At 56.2% G+C, this 16,775-nt stretch overlaps 1 protein-coding gene across 1 annotated transcript in view; it reads left to right on the forward strand.

The window, feature by feature from the left end:
* CACNA2D2 (calcium voltage-gated channel auxiliary subunit alpha2delta 2) overlaps positions 1-16,775 on the forward strand; it is a 154,745-nt gene that overhangs the window by 104,351 nt on the left and 33,619 nt on the right. The window contains exon 4 of the mRNA XM_017867945.1: positions 12,912-12,971. Coding sequence (XP_017723434.1) covers positions 12,912-12,971 — 60 coding nt within the window. The remainder of the gene's footprint in view (positions 1-12,911; positions 12,972-16,775) is intronic.

The following is a 16,775-nucleotide window of genomic DNA, read 5'->3' on the forward strand; positions in this document are numbered from 1 at the left end:
GTATTGGGGGTGATAGGGCTGATGGGGGCTCCCTGTGGAGTGTACCTCTAAGGGGTAGTCCTCCAGGCAGCCCTTTCCCACTCATGGGCTGTGCCCTCGCTGGAGGCAGGACACAGTGGGGCTTGCTTGGTGCTTTTTTCTTTTAACCTCCAGTGAGCACAGCCTTCTGGGTAATGAGATGCAAATTGACAGAAAAGACAATGAGCCAGCCTGCGGCCAGTGGGGCAGCTTTTAGAGTCAGGCTGATTGCCTCTGTGCCAATTTGCATGGCATTAGCATGCCTTCTCCAACAGGTTCGTGTATTTCATCAGCGGTCACCTGGATGGCTGCATCTGACAAAGGGCGATGACCTGTGATCCCAGACCAGGAGCAGGGGCAGAGCCACTCTGACTCTGACCTGAGTAGGGCTCCAGGATGTGGCTACAAGAAGTCTGAATCTGTGGGGAAGGGCAACTGATAGAGGGTGGGGATTGGAGAGTCCTCATGGTTGCCAGGAACAGGGTCTGAGCAGGGGTCAGAGCCCACGAGTGGCAGGCCTAGGAGGTCTGGTTTGGCCAGCACCATGGCTCCATCTGAGTATGTGATGCAAAAGCCACAAACAGGCCTTAGACAGGAGAGATATCTGGCCCTGGCCTGGGATGCCTCAGTACGGGTCCAGGCTCTGTCCCTAATGGTACAGTGGCCTGAAAGTCCCTCCAGGCCTCAGCTCCCCCTTTGTATGGGGGGGCCAGTGGGCCCCTGACCTCATTGTCTTCACCTTGAAGGGATGATCGTCAAGGCAGGCCCTGCCTGTGGTGTGTTTAGTAAGTGACCAGGGCCAGTTCTCCATATCCGAGGTCACATATTGCAGCCCACTGAGCAGGCCTGTCCTTCTGTCACTGTCACCGTTACTCAAGGTTATGCCTGGGATCATTCTTCGAGTGCCACCCAGGGGGCCTGGGCAAGGTAACACCCAGGTGGTTGCCCAAACCCAGCCCTGACGCGCCTCCCTGCCTCTGTCCATGGTGCTGAAAGTCTTGGGCCAACCTGCTCTGGTGTTCCTGCTGCCTAAGTGGGCTGGGCTCCGCCCTCCCGACGCCGCTCCGCTGCCCTTGCTCTCTGACCGTGCAACCCATTTGACCTGGCGCAGCCCACGACTCCATTCCACGTCCCTTCCCCAAAACAGGCAACAATGGGGCTAGGGGCTCTTCTCCACTGCCCTCCCCCTAGCCCAACCAGTGCCCCCTCCCGCACATTTCAGGGCCCTTTTGTCCCCACCTCCCTCTTCACTGTCCCACTCCTTCTCCTGAGGTTGGGCCTAATCAAAGCTAATCAGAAAATTATGAGCTGCCTGATTACTGATTAGATTCCTAATGTTAATAGAGCCGAAAAGGGCCCGCTCAGGCTGTGTTTTAGGAAAAGTATAAAATAACATCGTGGGAAGGGAGCTTGGAGGCTGGGCTGGGACTCAGACTCTCCTGTTCTAGCTGGGGTGGGGTCTCACTCTCAGCTTTCAGGTGGGAATACGTTCCCATGCAGGGCAGCTTCCTAGCACCCTAAATTCTTCCAGTGATGGGGCCATCCCAGGCAGCTCTTCCTATAGAGGCCTCTAGCAAGTTCTCTGCTCAAGACAGTGGGACTGAATTGCAGTGGGAAGAAGTTAGGTGAGATATAAAGAAGAACTTACTGCTGGCACCCCATGTAAGAGCAGGGTTGTGTCTGTAATGCTCACTAACCTCCTCAGGCCAGTTTACTGCGCACAGTAGGTGCTCAGTAAACATGAGTTGACAGGAAGGAAGGAGGGTCACATCAACTTCTTCCCATGGGAACCATCACCCTCCCATGTCCTGCCCCTGAGCCACAGCGGAGCATAGAGGCATCTGAGAAGCCTTCTTAGAGGAGGATGTTGGGGCATGTCAGGAGAATGCACTGATCTGGCACCAGGGCAGGGGTGCAGAGCTCCCTGGGGATTCAGGCACTCCTGTCTACCACCCTCTGCCTCTTATTCCAGCAGAGCCATGGGGGCTTCTGCTAATAACCATGTTATTACTGACTTGGCAGCAGCTGAGTGGGGCTAATAGGTAACATTTTCACAAGGTCTAGAGTGGGGTTGTGGTCCTGGAGAGCAGGCATCAGCAGTTCAGACCCCAGAGGCTGCCCCTCGGATGCCTCTTCATGGAGCACACAGTGAGGCCTGTACTTAGACTCAGCCTCACCCCACTCACACCTTCACCCCAACGCCATCTTGGATCCCTATTCTCTGTCATCAGCACCATTTCTGACCTGGTTTCTACCATCTCTATCCCAAGGAGACCCAGGGCCTCCAAACCAGCAGATCCCCAAGGGCACCTCCTGATCCACCCCCTGACCTCTTGACTGTGATGGGAGCCCAAGGTCACTTAGCACTTCCTCACTGAGCTGGCTTGCCCAGCACTGGGGCCACACAGATCCATGAATAAAGTTCCTGCCTTTGAGGGGCCACATCTGAGAGGGAGTCAGGTACATGCAGTGATGGAAACCCCAGGGCAATTCTGGGAACCCAGCCCTACAGGGCACCAGGATTCATGGAGGAGGCAGAAGAGCAGTGACTCCTACAGGATGAGGAGTAGCCGGCCAGGGGAGGGGATGAGAAAAGGCACTCCAGGCTTGCGATGCAGCACAAACAAGGCTTTGGAACTGCAGCATAGCAGGAAGCCAAAGTTCAAGATCAGTGTGTTGGAAGAGAGATGAGGTTGTCAGGGCCTGATAAAGGATAGTGTTAGAAAGGGAGGAGTGGTCCAGGCATCCAGGAAACACGGACAGGTCACAGAACTTGTTGGGGAGACCTGAAGGTGTGGGGCCCCGGGCAGATGAGTTCATGCCAACCAGCTTGGGCTGAGAGTTTGAAGATGGGTTGTGGGGCTCAGGAGAGGTCTGGTCAGGGAGGCAAGGAGGGGGTCTCGGGAGTAGGGCTGGAAGCCAAGCAGGGCTGCAGTGGGGTAACGAGCAAAATCTTCAGCGAAGTTGGTGCTGAGGAGAAGAGCAGTCCGTTGGCACAAGCTGCAGAAGAAAACAGGTCAGGCCAAGTTCAGAAGGCCCAAGAGAAAAGCCGAGTTTGGGGGAGGGGGAACCAGTCAGGAGGCCCCTGGAGTGAGGTAAGGGAAGGTGCAGCCCAGAACCTGGAGTTGTCTTCAGTTTCCAAAGTGAGTCCCCATCCTGTTCCCTGTCTATGCCCTGCTCTCCATCCACATCCTCGCAGCCCTGGGAGGGGCCCAGGCAGGGTTTTGTTCCCTCCCTGTTATAGGTGAGAGATCAAGGTACAGAGAGGTGAGGGCAGTGCTCCCCAAATTATGTGGTGGGTCAATTGCCGAGCCCCAGGAACTTGGGTACCTTGGCCTATGTGGCAGAACAAGGAAGGAGGGCACTGTCACACTCAACACCCACCCCCGTGCCCACACACATTTCTAGAATGGGGCCTGATGAGGGGACAGGATACAGCACCATGCTCCAGAGAGCACTGAGATAAGGATGTGTCCCTGCTCCCCTGCCTAGAGTGGCCGATGGCCTCCATGTGGGTACCCTCACCCAGTGTTATCTGCATGGTTTTTTCTAAGAATGAGAGAAATGTTGATGAATTATGGATCATAATATAAAGGGAGGAAAACTGACACAAAACTGGCAAAATTCTGAGAAATTCCACCTGAGTTGCCAGGGACTGACTGACCTGCGAAGATGCATAAGTTTCATGCTGGGGTTTAAGGAGGGGTGCCAGCTAGGTTGGTGGATTCCCACCCGTTTGAGCCCTTGTGGGATGGGGCTGAGAAGGGCAGTATCTTGGAAAGAGCCCCAGCAGCCTGGAGTAGCCTTCAGCTCTGAGTTCCTTGGGGGTGAGGTGCCTCCATACGGCTGGGCTCTGAAGCCACAGTCCAAATGTGGACCTGAAGCAGTTTGTTGCGTGTATTGGTTTATTTCTTATTGGGGCACCTCTTGCAAGTGCTCAGCAGGAGACCTGGGAGCTCACCAGGGGACTGGGTAAGGCAGAGACCTGCAGCCCTGAGGCCAGACCTTTCCTGCAGCTTCCAGCATGCGGCTGTCCAGGTCCGCCCACACCTCCTCCTGACTCAGCCTGCTGCTGCAGAGTTGAAATCTCCAGAGGATGGGTTTCATGCCCAGTTCCAGAAAACTGGCTTGTAAATTCAAGATGGTTTCTGCAAATGCTCAGCCCAGCCACAGAGGCCCCTTTCCTCACCCCCTCCCTGTTCACATTGGACACATTTGTCTTCTGTCCCAGGACATATCCGACCTTCTTTCTGTATTGATTGTGGTTCCAGTTTAAAGCAAAAAAGCAATGAAAGCCAGTGGAATATCTGTTACCACCTGTGAGTGCCACTTCCTTTACTTCCTTGGGAAGGGATCTCAGAGCTCATGGCCTTCCTCCTCTTGATATTAAAATGCCCACTTTGGCCAGGTGCAGTGGCTCACACCTGTAATCCCAGCACTTTGGGAGGCCAAGGCAGGCGGATGACCTGAGGTCAGGAGTTCAAGACCAGCCTGGGCAACATGGTTAAACCATGTTTCAGCATGGTGAAACTAAAAATACAAAAATTAGCCAAATGTGGTGGGCACCTATAGTCCCAGCTACTCAGAAGGCTGAGGCAGGAGAATCGCTTGAACTCGGGAGGCGGAGGTTGCATTGAGCGGAGATCGCACCACTGCGCTCCAGCCTGGGCAACAGAGCAAGACTCCATCTCAAAAAAAAATAAAAAATAAAAATAAAATGTTCACTTTTTGGTAACATAACAGTAATGAGAGAGAGTGGGAGTTTTTTAAAGTGTCCTCTCTTGGCAAAATACAACATAGCAAGGATCCTTGGGAGCCCAGGATGTTCTGGGAAATTCTGTCTGACCTGAAATTCCAGCCTCTGGGATACCAGGTTCCCCACCCTGGCTGGTCACAGTCGTTCCCTCTGCGTCTCCATCACAGGCCACCCCTCATTTCTTCATATTTTTCCTAGGAAATTGAAGCACAGCCTGCCCCTTCCAGGCTGGACTGAGGGGGTGCAGGCACTGATTATCAAGCTCATGGTGCCCACAGGGAGCCGGCAGGCCTGGGCCCAGGTGGAGTGGCGGCCGCCCTGCTGCAGAGGGAGACCACAACTCGAATGGGTTTTTCCCTGTTACATGGATTCTGACCTTTTAAAATAAATAAATAAAATCCATTTTACTAATTTTTTTTATCAACTCGCAGAAGATGCATGAGTCCTGTGAGGGAAAAGGTCAGGGAGCCTGTTGCTGCCAATAGCGGCAATGGCCTCCCATGCCAGCCTTCCCCTGAGGTACCCTCTGTGCCAGAAATGTTTATTTTCTTTGCAGGCTTCTGTTTGCTGGAATTGTGGTCTGGGGTTTGAGTGTTTTTTATTGCTCTGGTGGTCATTTTATCTTTAAGTTGTAAACATGGTTAATACAAGAAGAGTAGGTTTGAACCTTAAGATGTGTCATGGGCTGGGCGTGGTGGCTCGTGCCTGTAATCCCAGCACTTTGGGAGGCAGAGGCAGGAGGATCACTTGAGGTCAGGAGTTCGAGACCAGCCTGGGCAACATAGAGAGAACTTGTCTTGTAATAATTAATTAATAAAAACTATAGGCCGGGCGCGGTGGCTCAAGCCTGTAATCCCAGCACTTTGGGAGGCCGAGGCGGGCGGATCACGGGGGCAGGAGATCGAGACCATCCTGGCTAACATGGTGAAACCCCGTCTCTACTAAAAAAAAAAATACAAAAAACTAGCCGGGTGAGGTGGCGGGCGCCTGTAGTCCCAGCTACTCAGGAGGCTGAGGCAGGAGAATGGCATGAACCCGGGAGGCGGAGCTTGCAGTGAGCTGAGATCCGGCCACTGCACTCTAGCCTGGGCGACAGAGCGAGACTCCGTCTCAAAAAAAAAAAAAAAAAAAAAAAAAAAAAAACTATAACAAAATTTTTAAGGAAAAAATACAGATGGGACAGGAGCCAAGTGTGTCCAGCATAGATGCAGCCAAGGGGCGAAGGAAGGGGCCTTGAGGGATGGGTAAGGCTGGGTGCCTGTCCTGTCCCAGGAGGCACGCATGTCAGCAGTACACCCGACAGGAAAGCACAGCCACTGGCGTGTCTCCATCACCCTCAGCGCATAAGTCACGGATCCTGCTTGACCCTCACTGCCGATCCTGCTGCATTTCTCTTCATCCCTCAGAACCCAGCAAAATGTGGGGACGGGGCAAGACCTGCCCTCAGAAGGTTGTAGTAAGTGAGATTGTGTCCATAAAGCTCTGAGCACATCGTGTGAGGGCCACAAAGTCGCTGAGGCGGCCATCATGCACGTAGCAGGCATTGTCTGTCCACACAAAGCCTCCCTCAGACCACGAGTGGTGCCAGGACAGGGCCAAGTGGCGATTCTCCTGGTCCCTGACTGTGGACATACCTGCTTGGAGCAGGAAGTGGATGAACAGACAAATGTCTGCTCAAGGCTGGAGCAGCAGCAGCAGAGGCCCACAGAGCCAGGGCCCCCTGACCCCACCTGCACTTCTGCCCCTACTGTCAGCCCTGGGGCTTCAGCTCCCTCCTGCAGAGCTCTGCATCTTGCTTCATTATTATGCAGATATTTTAATTATGCAGATATGTTTTTAGACAGTGTTAAATATGTATATTATTTACTCATTAGACCATAACAGCTCTGGAAATTGGAAATCTGTATTTAGTATCTTTCTGTGCACAATACACAGCTAACGCAGGACCCACAGGTGGGGAGGGAAGATGGGTGGCAGTGGGACCAGTGCTGGCCTAGGCAGGGGCTGCTGGGCATCCTGGTACTTGCCCCCTCCCGTGGCCTGGACCCAAGGCTTGTGGGGGCAACTCAGAGGAACAGCTAGAAGGCCAGTTACTGATCCCCTCTCCTAGGAGAAGGGCAAAGGGACCACTCTGAGGGGTGGCAGGAGGGACCTGAGCCCAACCAGCTAGGCCCCACCTGGCCAGGGATGGTCCTTCCCTGGGACAGTCACTGTCCAACACTGCTGGGCTTTACCATCAGGCAAACCTGGGTTTGATGCCCCCTCTTCCTCCCTAGGGGTCTGGGGCAACTACACTAATACTTTGAGCCTCAATTCCCTCAGCTGTAAAAGGAGGGGAGAAGGAGAATCTACTTCTCGTGAGTCTTGCTGGGGAGGCAGCAGTGAAGCCCTCACCCAGGGTAGGCACTGGACCACACCTAGTGATATCTTGTCGTTGCTACCTTCCTTGCAGCCCTCAGCAGCATTCTCAGGGCATACTACCCCCAGCCTCCACCCCGCAGCCCACACTCCATCACGGCTTCTGCCTGGCTCAGCCCTCACTGTCCTAGATCTCAACATCCTGCACCCATGGGTTCAGGGCCTTTTCTTCTAAGCCTCTCATATCCTCTAGGAAGTGGGAGTAACCATAACTAATTAAGACCAAAGAACTCTTCCAGCCTTTCCCTCTGGGCTGTGCAGAAAAAGTCCTATTTGATGGGCAGTTGCTCCTCAGACCCTTCTGAGCCACCAGCACTGGGCATGGAGGGACTCCCAGGTGAGGGCTGGTGAGGAGAGTAGGCCAAGGAAAAGTGGGGAGCACCTAGCCTGGGGGTGGGGGTGAGCAGGCCCTCTTAAGAGGGTGAGAGCACCCAAGAGCCCCAGCCCCCCATCACCCAAGGCCCTCCCCTCCTGGCATGCAGGGGGCCTTCCTATCCCAGGTGTTGGCCTCTGAGGGGTGCCCATCCTGGCCTGATCTCAGGTTCTTGACTGTCTCAGCTCCCACTGCAATTGAAAGCTGTTTAACGTAGCGAGATTTGCAGGTATCTGTGCAGGGGCTGCTCCCCAGGGGAGGATTGTCCCCAGCCCAGTGCACGACCAGTCCTCCTCTTTCTTGCCTTTTCCTGTAAGAACGGTTCCCAGAGCTGAGGGAAATTGATTAAGTGAAACTCTCTGATAATTGCCTCTGAAATGCCTGCTGTTACCATGATGGACTTGGCTGTGAGCATCCCCACTCAGCAGTCCCACTGAGGTTCCCTCCAATACTCTGGTCATGATGGGGACGTCACGGGCCAGACAAGGCACCATCAGTGACTTCATAGCTGCATTGCCATAGGCAGCCATTATCCCCCAGGATGTGCTGAAGAAAATAGACTCAGGTTAAACCACACACCCGGGGTCACACAACTGGCTGGGCAAAGCCAGACTCAAGCCCAGGCCTCTACACAGGTCCAGAGACACCCCAATCTTCATTTAGCAGACATTCATTGTGCACCTACTGTATGCCCAGGGCCAAGTTACCATAAACTCGACAGCCACTAGACACTTACCCACCAAACCCAGTGCTCAAGGGGAAAGCAGACATGGAAGAGGGTTCGCTGAGCGTCAGGGTCAGGAAGTGGATGCAGCTAGAGGAGTCTGGGCAGGAGTGGCCTGGGAGGGAGCAGCATGTGCAGGGCCTGGTAGCAGGGCAACCAGAGACTGCAGGCAGCTGCAGGAGCAGAACCCAGAGCCCAAGCAAGGAATCGCTCCCAGGGGGACAGGCACTTGGGGTCAGGGCTAGGAATGGAGTGCATCTCCCCAAGATAGGCAGGCACTCCAGAGACAGGCAGGCACCCTGTCCCTGCCCTGCGTGGTATCCTAATACATTCTTCCCTCGCCTCTGGGCCTCAGTTTCTTGCCGCTTCCAGCCTGTCCCCAAACCATCAGGAGGACCAGGGAGAGGTGGAAGGGAAGTGCTAGGAGGGATGAACCTCCAGGGGTGGGGCAGGGTGGGCATGGTCTCCCTGCCAGCCCTCAGCAGGCCTGACTGTTATCAGCTCTATGGAGACAGGAGCCCAAGGTCTGGGTGCTCAGCCTGGGCCAGGCAGTTGGAGCTAAACTTGGAGATCCCTGCCTCAGGACATGTCCTGCTTGGCAGAGGGGAGGGAAGCCCACCTTGTCCAGAGGGCTGGTTAAAGGCAAAAGGAAATTTCCAGGGGAGGTAACACAGTCTGATAGGGCTAACCAGGCAGAAAGAACAGATAGCAGGAGGGCCCAGAGCTGGACAAGAGCCAGCAAGAGAAACCTCAGGGGACTGGCTGCCTATGTGCAGCTGCTAAGGGTTGGAGGAAGGGGGCTGCCAAGAGCCTAGCCAGCCTGAGTGGGTGCAGTTACTATGTCCAGTTTATAGGCAGGATGTTGAGCACCAGAGTGGTGAAGACCCTGCTCCTAGAAAGTCAAACTTTGAACCCGGGCCAGGGCTCAGGGACTCCAGGGTCCAGACTCTGATCTCTGCTCAGGGCCCCTCATGCACCCCAGTGGTGGTCCCAGTCCTCTCATCCTCAGGCCTGATGGAACCTCGTGGCCGAAGCCTGCCCACTCCACTACACGCACCAGCTGCCTCGGCCCTTCCTCCCCCACCACTGGGCCTGCCTGTTTAGCAATTTCCACACGTCCAGTGCCTAGGGATGGACTGATTGATCTGTAACACCGAAAAAATAACAATGGCTTGATCGTTACTGAGGATTAAAAGTAATCCTTTTGCTGTGGCTATTACGACTTCGTTATTCACGAGTCAGTGAGCTGACCCAGGCCTTTGAGCCCATGGGATTCCATGAGCTCAAGGAGGCTGGGGGTTGGGGCCTCCCTCTCTGGATCTCCCTTGCCCTGTCTGCTAGGCTCTGGAGCCAGAGGGGCCTGTAGCCCCATGTTTTGGGGCCCAAAGGTTTCAGGGTCAGAGCTGAGCCCTCAGAGGGTGAAGGAGCAGGCACCCCCTGGCCAGGAGAAGAGGCAGGGGCAGGAGAGCACAGTTCCTCAGGGTCATGGCCCAGCCTGGAGACTCCCACTAGTGTCAGTGTGGCATCTGCAGCCCCATCGACCCTTTGGCTTTTCTGTGGCAAGAGACTGCATCTGCTTCCCCCATTCTGCCCCAGTCTCAACCCCAGGGAAGGACAGGGGCCTCAGCAGAGCCCCACTCTGAGGAAGATTTGGCGTCCCTGGGAAGGTAGTGGTCACCAGATAAGGAAGGAGGGGCACAGCGATGACAAAGGCTCGACCCACGCACTGCTCATCAGGCTTTACACAGCCTCCAGGGCAAGTACTGAGCCCAGCACCTGCTGTACTGCAGTTGCTCAACTAACACTGGTGACAAATGTTGTGAACGGTACAAGTCACACAGTAATGCCCTCTATACAAGGGAACTGCAAACTTATGAATTGGGGACCTCGTCCATCCCTGGGTTTGGGATCAGTGGGTGGGCATTTGTGGTTTAGGCCAAGAGGAGGCTCCAGGATGGGAAAGCAAGAAGAGGAGTCAGGTGGGCCCTACAGGACCTCGAGAAGGTTGTGCCTTTTACGTGCAGAGAAGTGGGAGCCACTGAAGGGTTTCAGGACAGGGGATGGTGACGTGACCAGATCTACATTTGGAGAAAAGGCTCCAGGTGTTGTGTGGAGAATAGGTGACGAGGATGAGAGGACACAGGTTCCAGGCAGGACGGAGCCTGAGCTGGGGGTGCACAGGAGGTGGTATAAGGGATGCCAGGGGTGGAATGGAGGAGGCAGAGGGGCCAGGGTGGGTGGCCTGCCCCAGAGGGGCACTCTGAGCTCAGGTGGGTCTGAGGGTCACTCCAGGGAAGTGTCCAGGAACTCAGGAGGGCCAGGATTGGAGGCAAGACATGGGAGGCATCACGGAGTAGAGAGACCTGGGGCCCCCGAAACCCTAGGAGTGTGAGGCTGGGCTGGGGAGAGAGGAGGGTGTGGGTCCCAGCCAAGCAGGCCCTGCAATTAAGGGTGGTGGGGGACAGAGGACTGAGCCTACAAAGGAGAGGGAAGCAGAGGCCAGGAGGGCCAAGCTCTGTGGGGTGAGAGGGTTTGACCCCAAGAGGCACTTTCTCTCTGCTCCCGGGACCTCAGCCTCATAGCCTCCCCACCATTCAGTGTCCTTGGCCTGAGGAGGGGGAGCCGGCCCAATGGGACTGGGGATGGCCCTGGACAGCCACTCTAACTATGGGGGTGTGACACCCTGCCCCAGGAGAGCAGAGGCCACAGCTCCACAGGAGGCCCCACCTTGCTCCCTGCCATGCTAGTCCATGCTTCAGAGGAGGAAACGCCGGCCTCCATGACCTGACTCCCACTTCCCCCTAATGGGCAACTGACAGGCTTTAGGAGGACGTCCCTTCCAGGGCCCACATGTCATATCAGCCCTGGACTCAAGGATGGGGGATGGTGACGTGACCAGATCTACATTTGTCCTGAATACCAAGGGGCAGGACCTTCTGAGTAAGGCTGTAGGCCTGGAGGTGGGACACGCCTGCTTCACCGTGGGACAGGGTGGGATGGGGTGAGAGACCAGAACCACGCACCTCGCTGGGCATGGTGGGCCCAACAGAGGCTGGTCCTTGGATCTCGGTCATGGTTGGAGCAAGACAAATGCAATGGTGAGGGCTGGGCTCCAGGGCCCAGCCTGAGCCGGACTCACCTTGTGACCTTGGGCAGGCTGCTCACCGTCTCTGTGCCTGGCCGTCCTCATCTGAGGAGGGCCACAATGGCCCCATGCCAGGCACACTGTGAATGGTACAAGGTGCACAGCACACGAGTCACTGGCCAGGGGAGGGTTCGGTGTGCAGTAGGTGGCCAGTTGATAGTGATTGTTTTGTCATATTGATTTGACAGGACACACTGCTTTTAGCTCTGCAGAAGGCCCCAGGGCAGACTCAGTTCATCCTTGGAGCCCAAAGTTTCCCGTAGAGACGGGATTCCTTAGAAAGTATCTAATGGCCGGCGCGCGGTGCGCTCAAGGACTGTAATTCCCAGCCACTTTGCGGAGGCCGAGGATGGGGCGGATCACGAGGTCAGAGGATCGAGACCATCGCTGGCTAACACGGTGAACCCCGTCTTACTAAAAAAATACAAAAAACGAGCCTGGAGAGGTGGTAGGCACCTGTAGTCCCAGCTACTCGGGAGGCTGAGGCCGGAGAATGGCATAAACCCGGGGGGCGGAGCTTGCAGTGAGCTGAGATCCGGCCACTGCACTCCAGCCTGGCCGACAGAGCCAGACTCCGTCTCAAAAAAAAAAAAAAAAAAAAAAAAAGAAAGTACCTAATAAGAATGTCTGGGTGACCCGGGCTTAGGCCCAGAGGGTGGCCAGGCCCCAGTGCCTTCTCCATCAAGCCTTCCCTGAGGTCCCTAGCCCCCACAGCACTGTGCCTCCTGCCCCTCAACCTCTCCTGCCATGGTGGTTCTGCGAGGTTGTACCTGTGAGCTGTGAGAGGCAGGACCAGGCCTGTCACACCTCCACCAGTCAGCGCAGTCTCGCACCGAGCGTGCCCAGTGGCAGGTGTGGGATGGATGGGCACACAGCTATGCCCTGAGGGACATTCTGCTCTCAGGCACAGGGGCTTTGTTGCAAGAGGCCACTGGAACCAGCCCCAAAGAACAGGAGAGGCTCTTATGGACAGGGGGCTTGGGAGCCCTGTGGGAAGGGGCTCAGGAACTCTGGGAGAGGGACCATGGGCCTGGGTGGGCAGGGTGGGCTGTGGGCCCCTCCTGTGGGCTCTGGGTAGCTGGCAGAAGGGCAGGGCAAGGCGAAGCACTCTCTAACTTGCAGCTCAACCTTGGCTCCAGAGGAGCTTCCTCTTGGCACTGGGGTGATACAAGTGTGTGGCGGATAGAGAGTGGCACTGGGGCTTGGCTTAGTACAAGGAGTCCCATGGAGATGCCACTGGGGTCACTGCACAGGCTTCACCTTTCCTGCATGGACCCAGCTCTGGTCAAGGAGGTGCCCACACAGCAAGCTGGGGAGTATCTGGGGCAGAGAATCTCTGAGGGTCTCATAGGATGAGGGGAAGGGAGTCCCTGGTCCAGCCTGGCCCCAGGGAGTGCTAGGGATGGAGAGGCTTTGGGGTGGGCATAGGGCAGGCTGCCTTCCTCAGCCTCTGACCTCCCTGTGCTCTGTCCCTCAGAGACTAGCTGATGCTGCTGAGAACTTCCAGAAAGCACACCGCTGGCAGGACAACATCAAGGTAGGAACCCCAGCGCCCTGCCCAGCACTCAGGGCATGCCCATCCGTGGGTGGGTGTGAATGCCGGGGGGATGGGAGCTACCCAGACATATGAGGGACACGGAGGGGTCTGTGGAGCAGAGCCAGAAGTCTGTGTCCAACATTCAGCAGCTACTCCAGGTGCCCCTCACTGCTGGGCATACAGTGAGATATGAGTCCACATTCACTCCAGAGGAGCTGTGGAGTCACCCGTGAGTGGGAAGGCTGCTTGAAAGTGGTGTTCTCTGTGTTCCCCAGATAAGGTGTTCAGATTCTTGGAGAGACCCTGGGTCAGAGGCCTTTGGACTTCAGGACTTGTCAGAGGCTTTAATACAGTGACCTGCAGGAGATGCTGGGAAAAGGGGACCGGATGCCCTTCCCCGACTTCCCTTCCCTGACTTCCCTGAACAGCAACCTGTCCACCCAGGAGACCCTCAGGCTGGCTCAGGGGACTGGGCTGCCATGGTCACAAAAGCCTCTCCTTCCACCTCAGAAGGAGCTCAGGCTCAGTTCTTGGAGCAGAGATGCAAGAAGCTGAGTGCAGAGGGCCTAGTGCATGGGGGAGTGAAGGGGAGCCTCACCCATCCCAGCCTAGGCCTGAGTTGCCCTCGCCAGTTCCTTGCTGTATTTGATTTTGCCTGGGGCTAGATATACCTGCCCTCCAGCCAGCATCAGATGGAGGCAGGGCTCTTCCTGGATTCAAGGAAGCCCCAGTGCCAAGGATGATGTAACCCTTGAGAACCAAACTAGTTGGCAGGGCTCCTGTGTCCTCCACAGCGGGTGTCAGGGCCGTGCCTCCTAGTAGTCTTGTGCTAAACACAGGGAGGGGCAGGGTGGGGGTGGCAGACTTGACTCGTTCCAGCTCTGGGCCAGGCACATCTGCTCTAGGAAGCAGTGGGGTTATTGTCCCTATTTGACAAGAAAATAGAAGCACAGAGTGGATAGACCTACCGGAGGTTACCTGTTGGTGGCAGAGATTCACAGCCAGCTATCGGGTGTCAGGGGCTCATGCCTATGATTCAAGCTCTAAATCTGTTCCTCCTCCCCAGTCCCCATCCCCCAGGCCATGCTGAGCTGCCTCACCTTGCCCACACCATGGCATTCTTCCTTTACCCCTGGCAGGTGCTGGGTGCTGCCCTCAGGGAGTTCACATGAGATTCGAAATGAAAGGTGATTTTCTAAGGTGAACAAATGAATGAGCTAGTTACTCCCTAAACCAACCGCCCTTCCCTAGGAGACAGGACTGACCCTTCTCTCCCTCTCTCCTACTCCAGTGCTACTTGCTCACAGTCCCTGTGGGACCGAGGCAAGGGCTTCAGTTTCTCCATTTGGCAAAGGACTGACTGGTGCCAGTGCTGCCTGTGAGCTCAGCTCTGGGGTGTGAAGGAATCACTGCACACGTCAGGCTACATGGGTGCCAAGCTGCTAATGGCATGGGTGCATCTCTGACCACACCAGCCCTTGGGCCCTTGGGCCCTAAGTACTTCTGTCCTGAGATGAGGCAGTAAAGGGCTCTGGCTGCTCCCCTCCCCTGGCTTGACCTGAGGTGCCCCAGCTGTGGGTGTGACCACAAGCAGCCCTGACCACAGGGCCAGCTGGGCCCGGCCTTGTTCCTCTCCCTCCCTGCCACATCCTGCCGAGTGCCTGCTGGCCTGTCCCACTGGTGTCTCAGGTAGGGTGGGTGGAGCTGTAGTCATCTCCCTCCTTCCCATCTACTGGGTCACTGTTCTTCCCAGGAAGCACTGCTGCTGCCACAACTGCCAGGCTGAAAGGCATCAATGCTAATGGTGTGTCCAAGAGCCCAACACCAGCCAGCTATGCTCGGGCTGTCAGGGAGAGCTGGCAGCAGTGGCTGCAGGAGGGGCTGTCCATGCCAGGGGAGGGTGCAGGGACTTGAGGCTGGGAAGGGATGCTGTTTTGTCCCTTGCAGGCACACCACCCACCCCTGAAACCACATCCTTCCAACGACCTTCAGGAGATGACAGACAAGGAGCCATGTTCCCCAGCACTCAGGAGAGGTACCTGGCCTGTGCCACAATTCCAGCCTCAAACTCAGGCCCTCTTCCTAGGAATGCCCTTATCTACCCCTCCTTCAGTGCAAAGCCTCTCTCTCCAGATCTCTGCCTAGGACTCCCTTTTCTAGCCCCAACCCTAGGATCGGCCCCACTGCCCACAGCAGTGACAGTGTGACCAGAAGCAGTCTTCTTACCTCTGAGATGGGGAGGATGGTGCCCAACTGTTCTGGCCACAGAGGAGATGATTGGCTCATGTGGCCAGACTGGAATCCACTGCACCATCAGCCGGGTGTGGCCGTCCCTGTGTTGACAGCACACAGCAGGTCCAGGTGCAAACCTCTGAGGAACAGACAATGGTATCAGTGGTATAACCCACATCCACATGCCCACAACTCCACTGACCTCAGCCTGGGGGGTAGGGGATTCTGGAGTCTGCAGGGTCAGAGCTGGGACAAGAGATCAAGAGGGCAATGCCTGGATGTAAAACTCCTATACCCCTTTCTCGTCCCTGGCCAACCCAGACCCTTGGACACTAGGGAAACGATGGCCCTGATTAGCAGACAATGCCTCACATGCCCCACAGGCGGGCAGCAGGTGCCCTGGTGCCCATAACGCTTAGGATAGATGAAGAGGGACCACCTGCCAGACCACACTTGGTGCCAGCACCATACTATGCCAATACTGTGTGCCACCGAAACCACCACCAGGGAGGAGCTGGGCCAGGGCATGGGTAGGGGAGGGGAAAGTGGCCATTGGCCCCAGGGCCTCAGTGCCAATACCAGGGCCTACAGGAAACAAAGCCATGCACTGGGAGTTGAATGGAAGAGACAGCCCTCCCCTGGGAAGCGTAAGGGAAGGACACAGCCCTGCCCTGGGGAACGTGATGGTGGGAGTGGACGGAGCTCTGCCTAGGGACTAAAAGGAGGGCTGTGTGGGGGCTGGGCCAGGCTGGAAGAGCCAGCTGGACAGGACAGGTGGCCTTCCTGGCCTGAGGGTCTGACCCAGCCATAGGGCCCCTGCGTGCCTCTGCCAAGCCAGCGACAGACGGCTCTCTCAGAAAACAGTCCTCTTGGCCAGGCTGAGCTGGCACTAGGCCAGGGCAGGAAGGCCAAGCGTCCTCACTGGTGCAGCGGGTGGCTGGCCTGGGCCCGCACAGGCAGCTGGTGGGCAGGCGGCAGTCATGTCTGGCCAGGCCTTGGCAGCCACCTTCTAAGCACTGAACTCGGATGGCAACTGCCCTTCCTCCGCTCACCCCGTGCTCACTTCCTCAGATTGTTCCCTGAGACCCACCCTCCTCACACCTCTCTTGGGCTTGGCTCCTGCTAAGGAGAATGTATGTCACCAACACAAGGGTCACATGGACCCTCCTGCCCCGCCCCTCACCTGTTATCTGTGTACCCAAGTCCACATGGGAGGGCATGTGTGTGAGTTCAGAGTGGGTGATTCCCCCAATTCCTGCCCAGTTGGGCAAAATGGCCCCTAAAATATCAGGTAACACAGGGTATGTCAGGGGAGTGGACCCCAGACATTAAGGACACCCGTTTCACCCCACCCGGGGCTCTTCCACACTCAGCCTCTCCTCTGGGCTGTGGAGTTGCAAAGACGGAAGGTTTCCACTCATGGGCAGAGTTGCCCCTACCCCTGGGGAGGCCCAGCTCCCTGTTCTCTTCACACCCTCAGAGGATATTACGAGTGGGGAAATAGAGACCCAGAGGTGAAGCCTCATGGAGGCTGCATGATTTAACTGGGCAGCCTTGCCTCCTCGGGGGTGA

Source organism: Rhinopithecus bieti, unplaced genomic scaffold (assembly GCF_001698545.2).
Source record: "Rhinopithecus bieti isolate Rb0 unplaced genomic scaffold, ASM169854v2 scaffold_3875, whole genome shotgun sequence".
NCBI classification, from domain to species: Eukaryota; Metazoa; Chordata; class Mammalia; order Primates; family Cercopithecidae; genus Rhinopithecus; species Rhinopithecus bieti.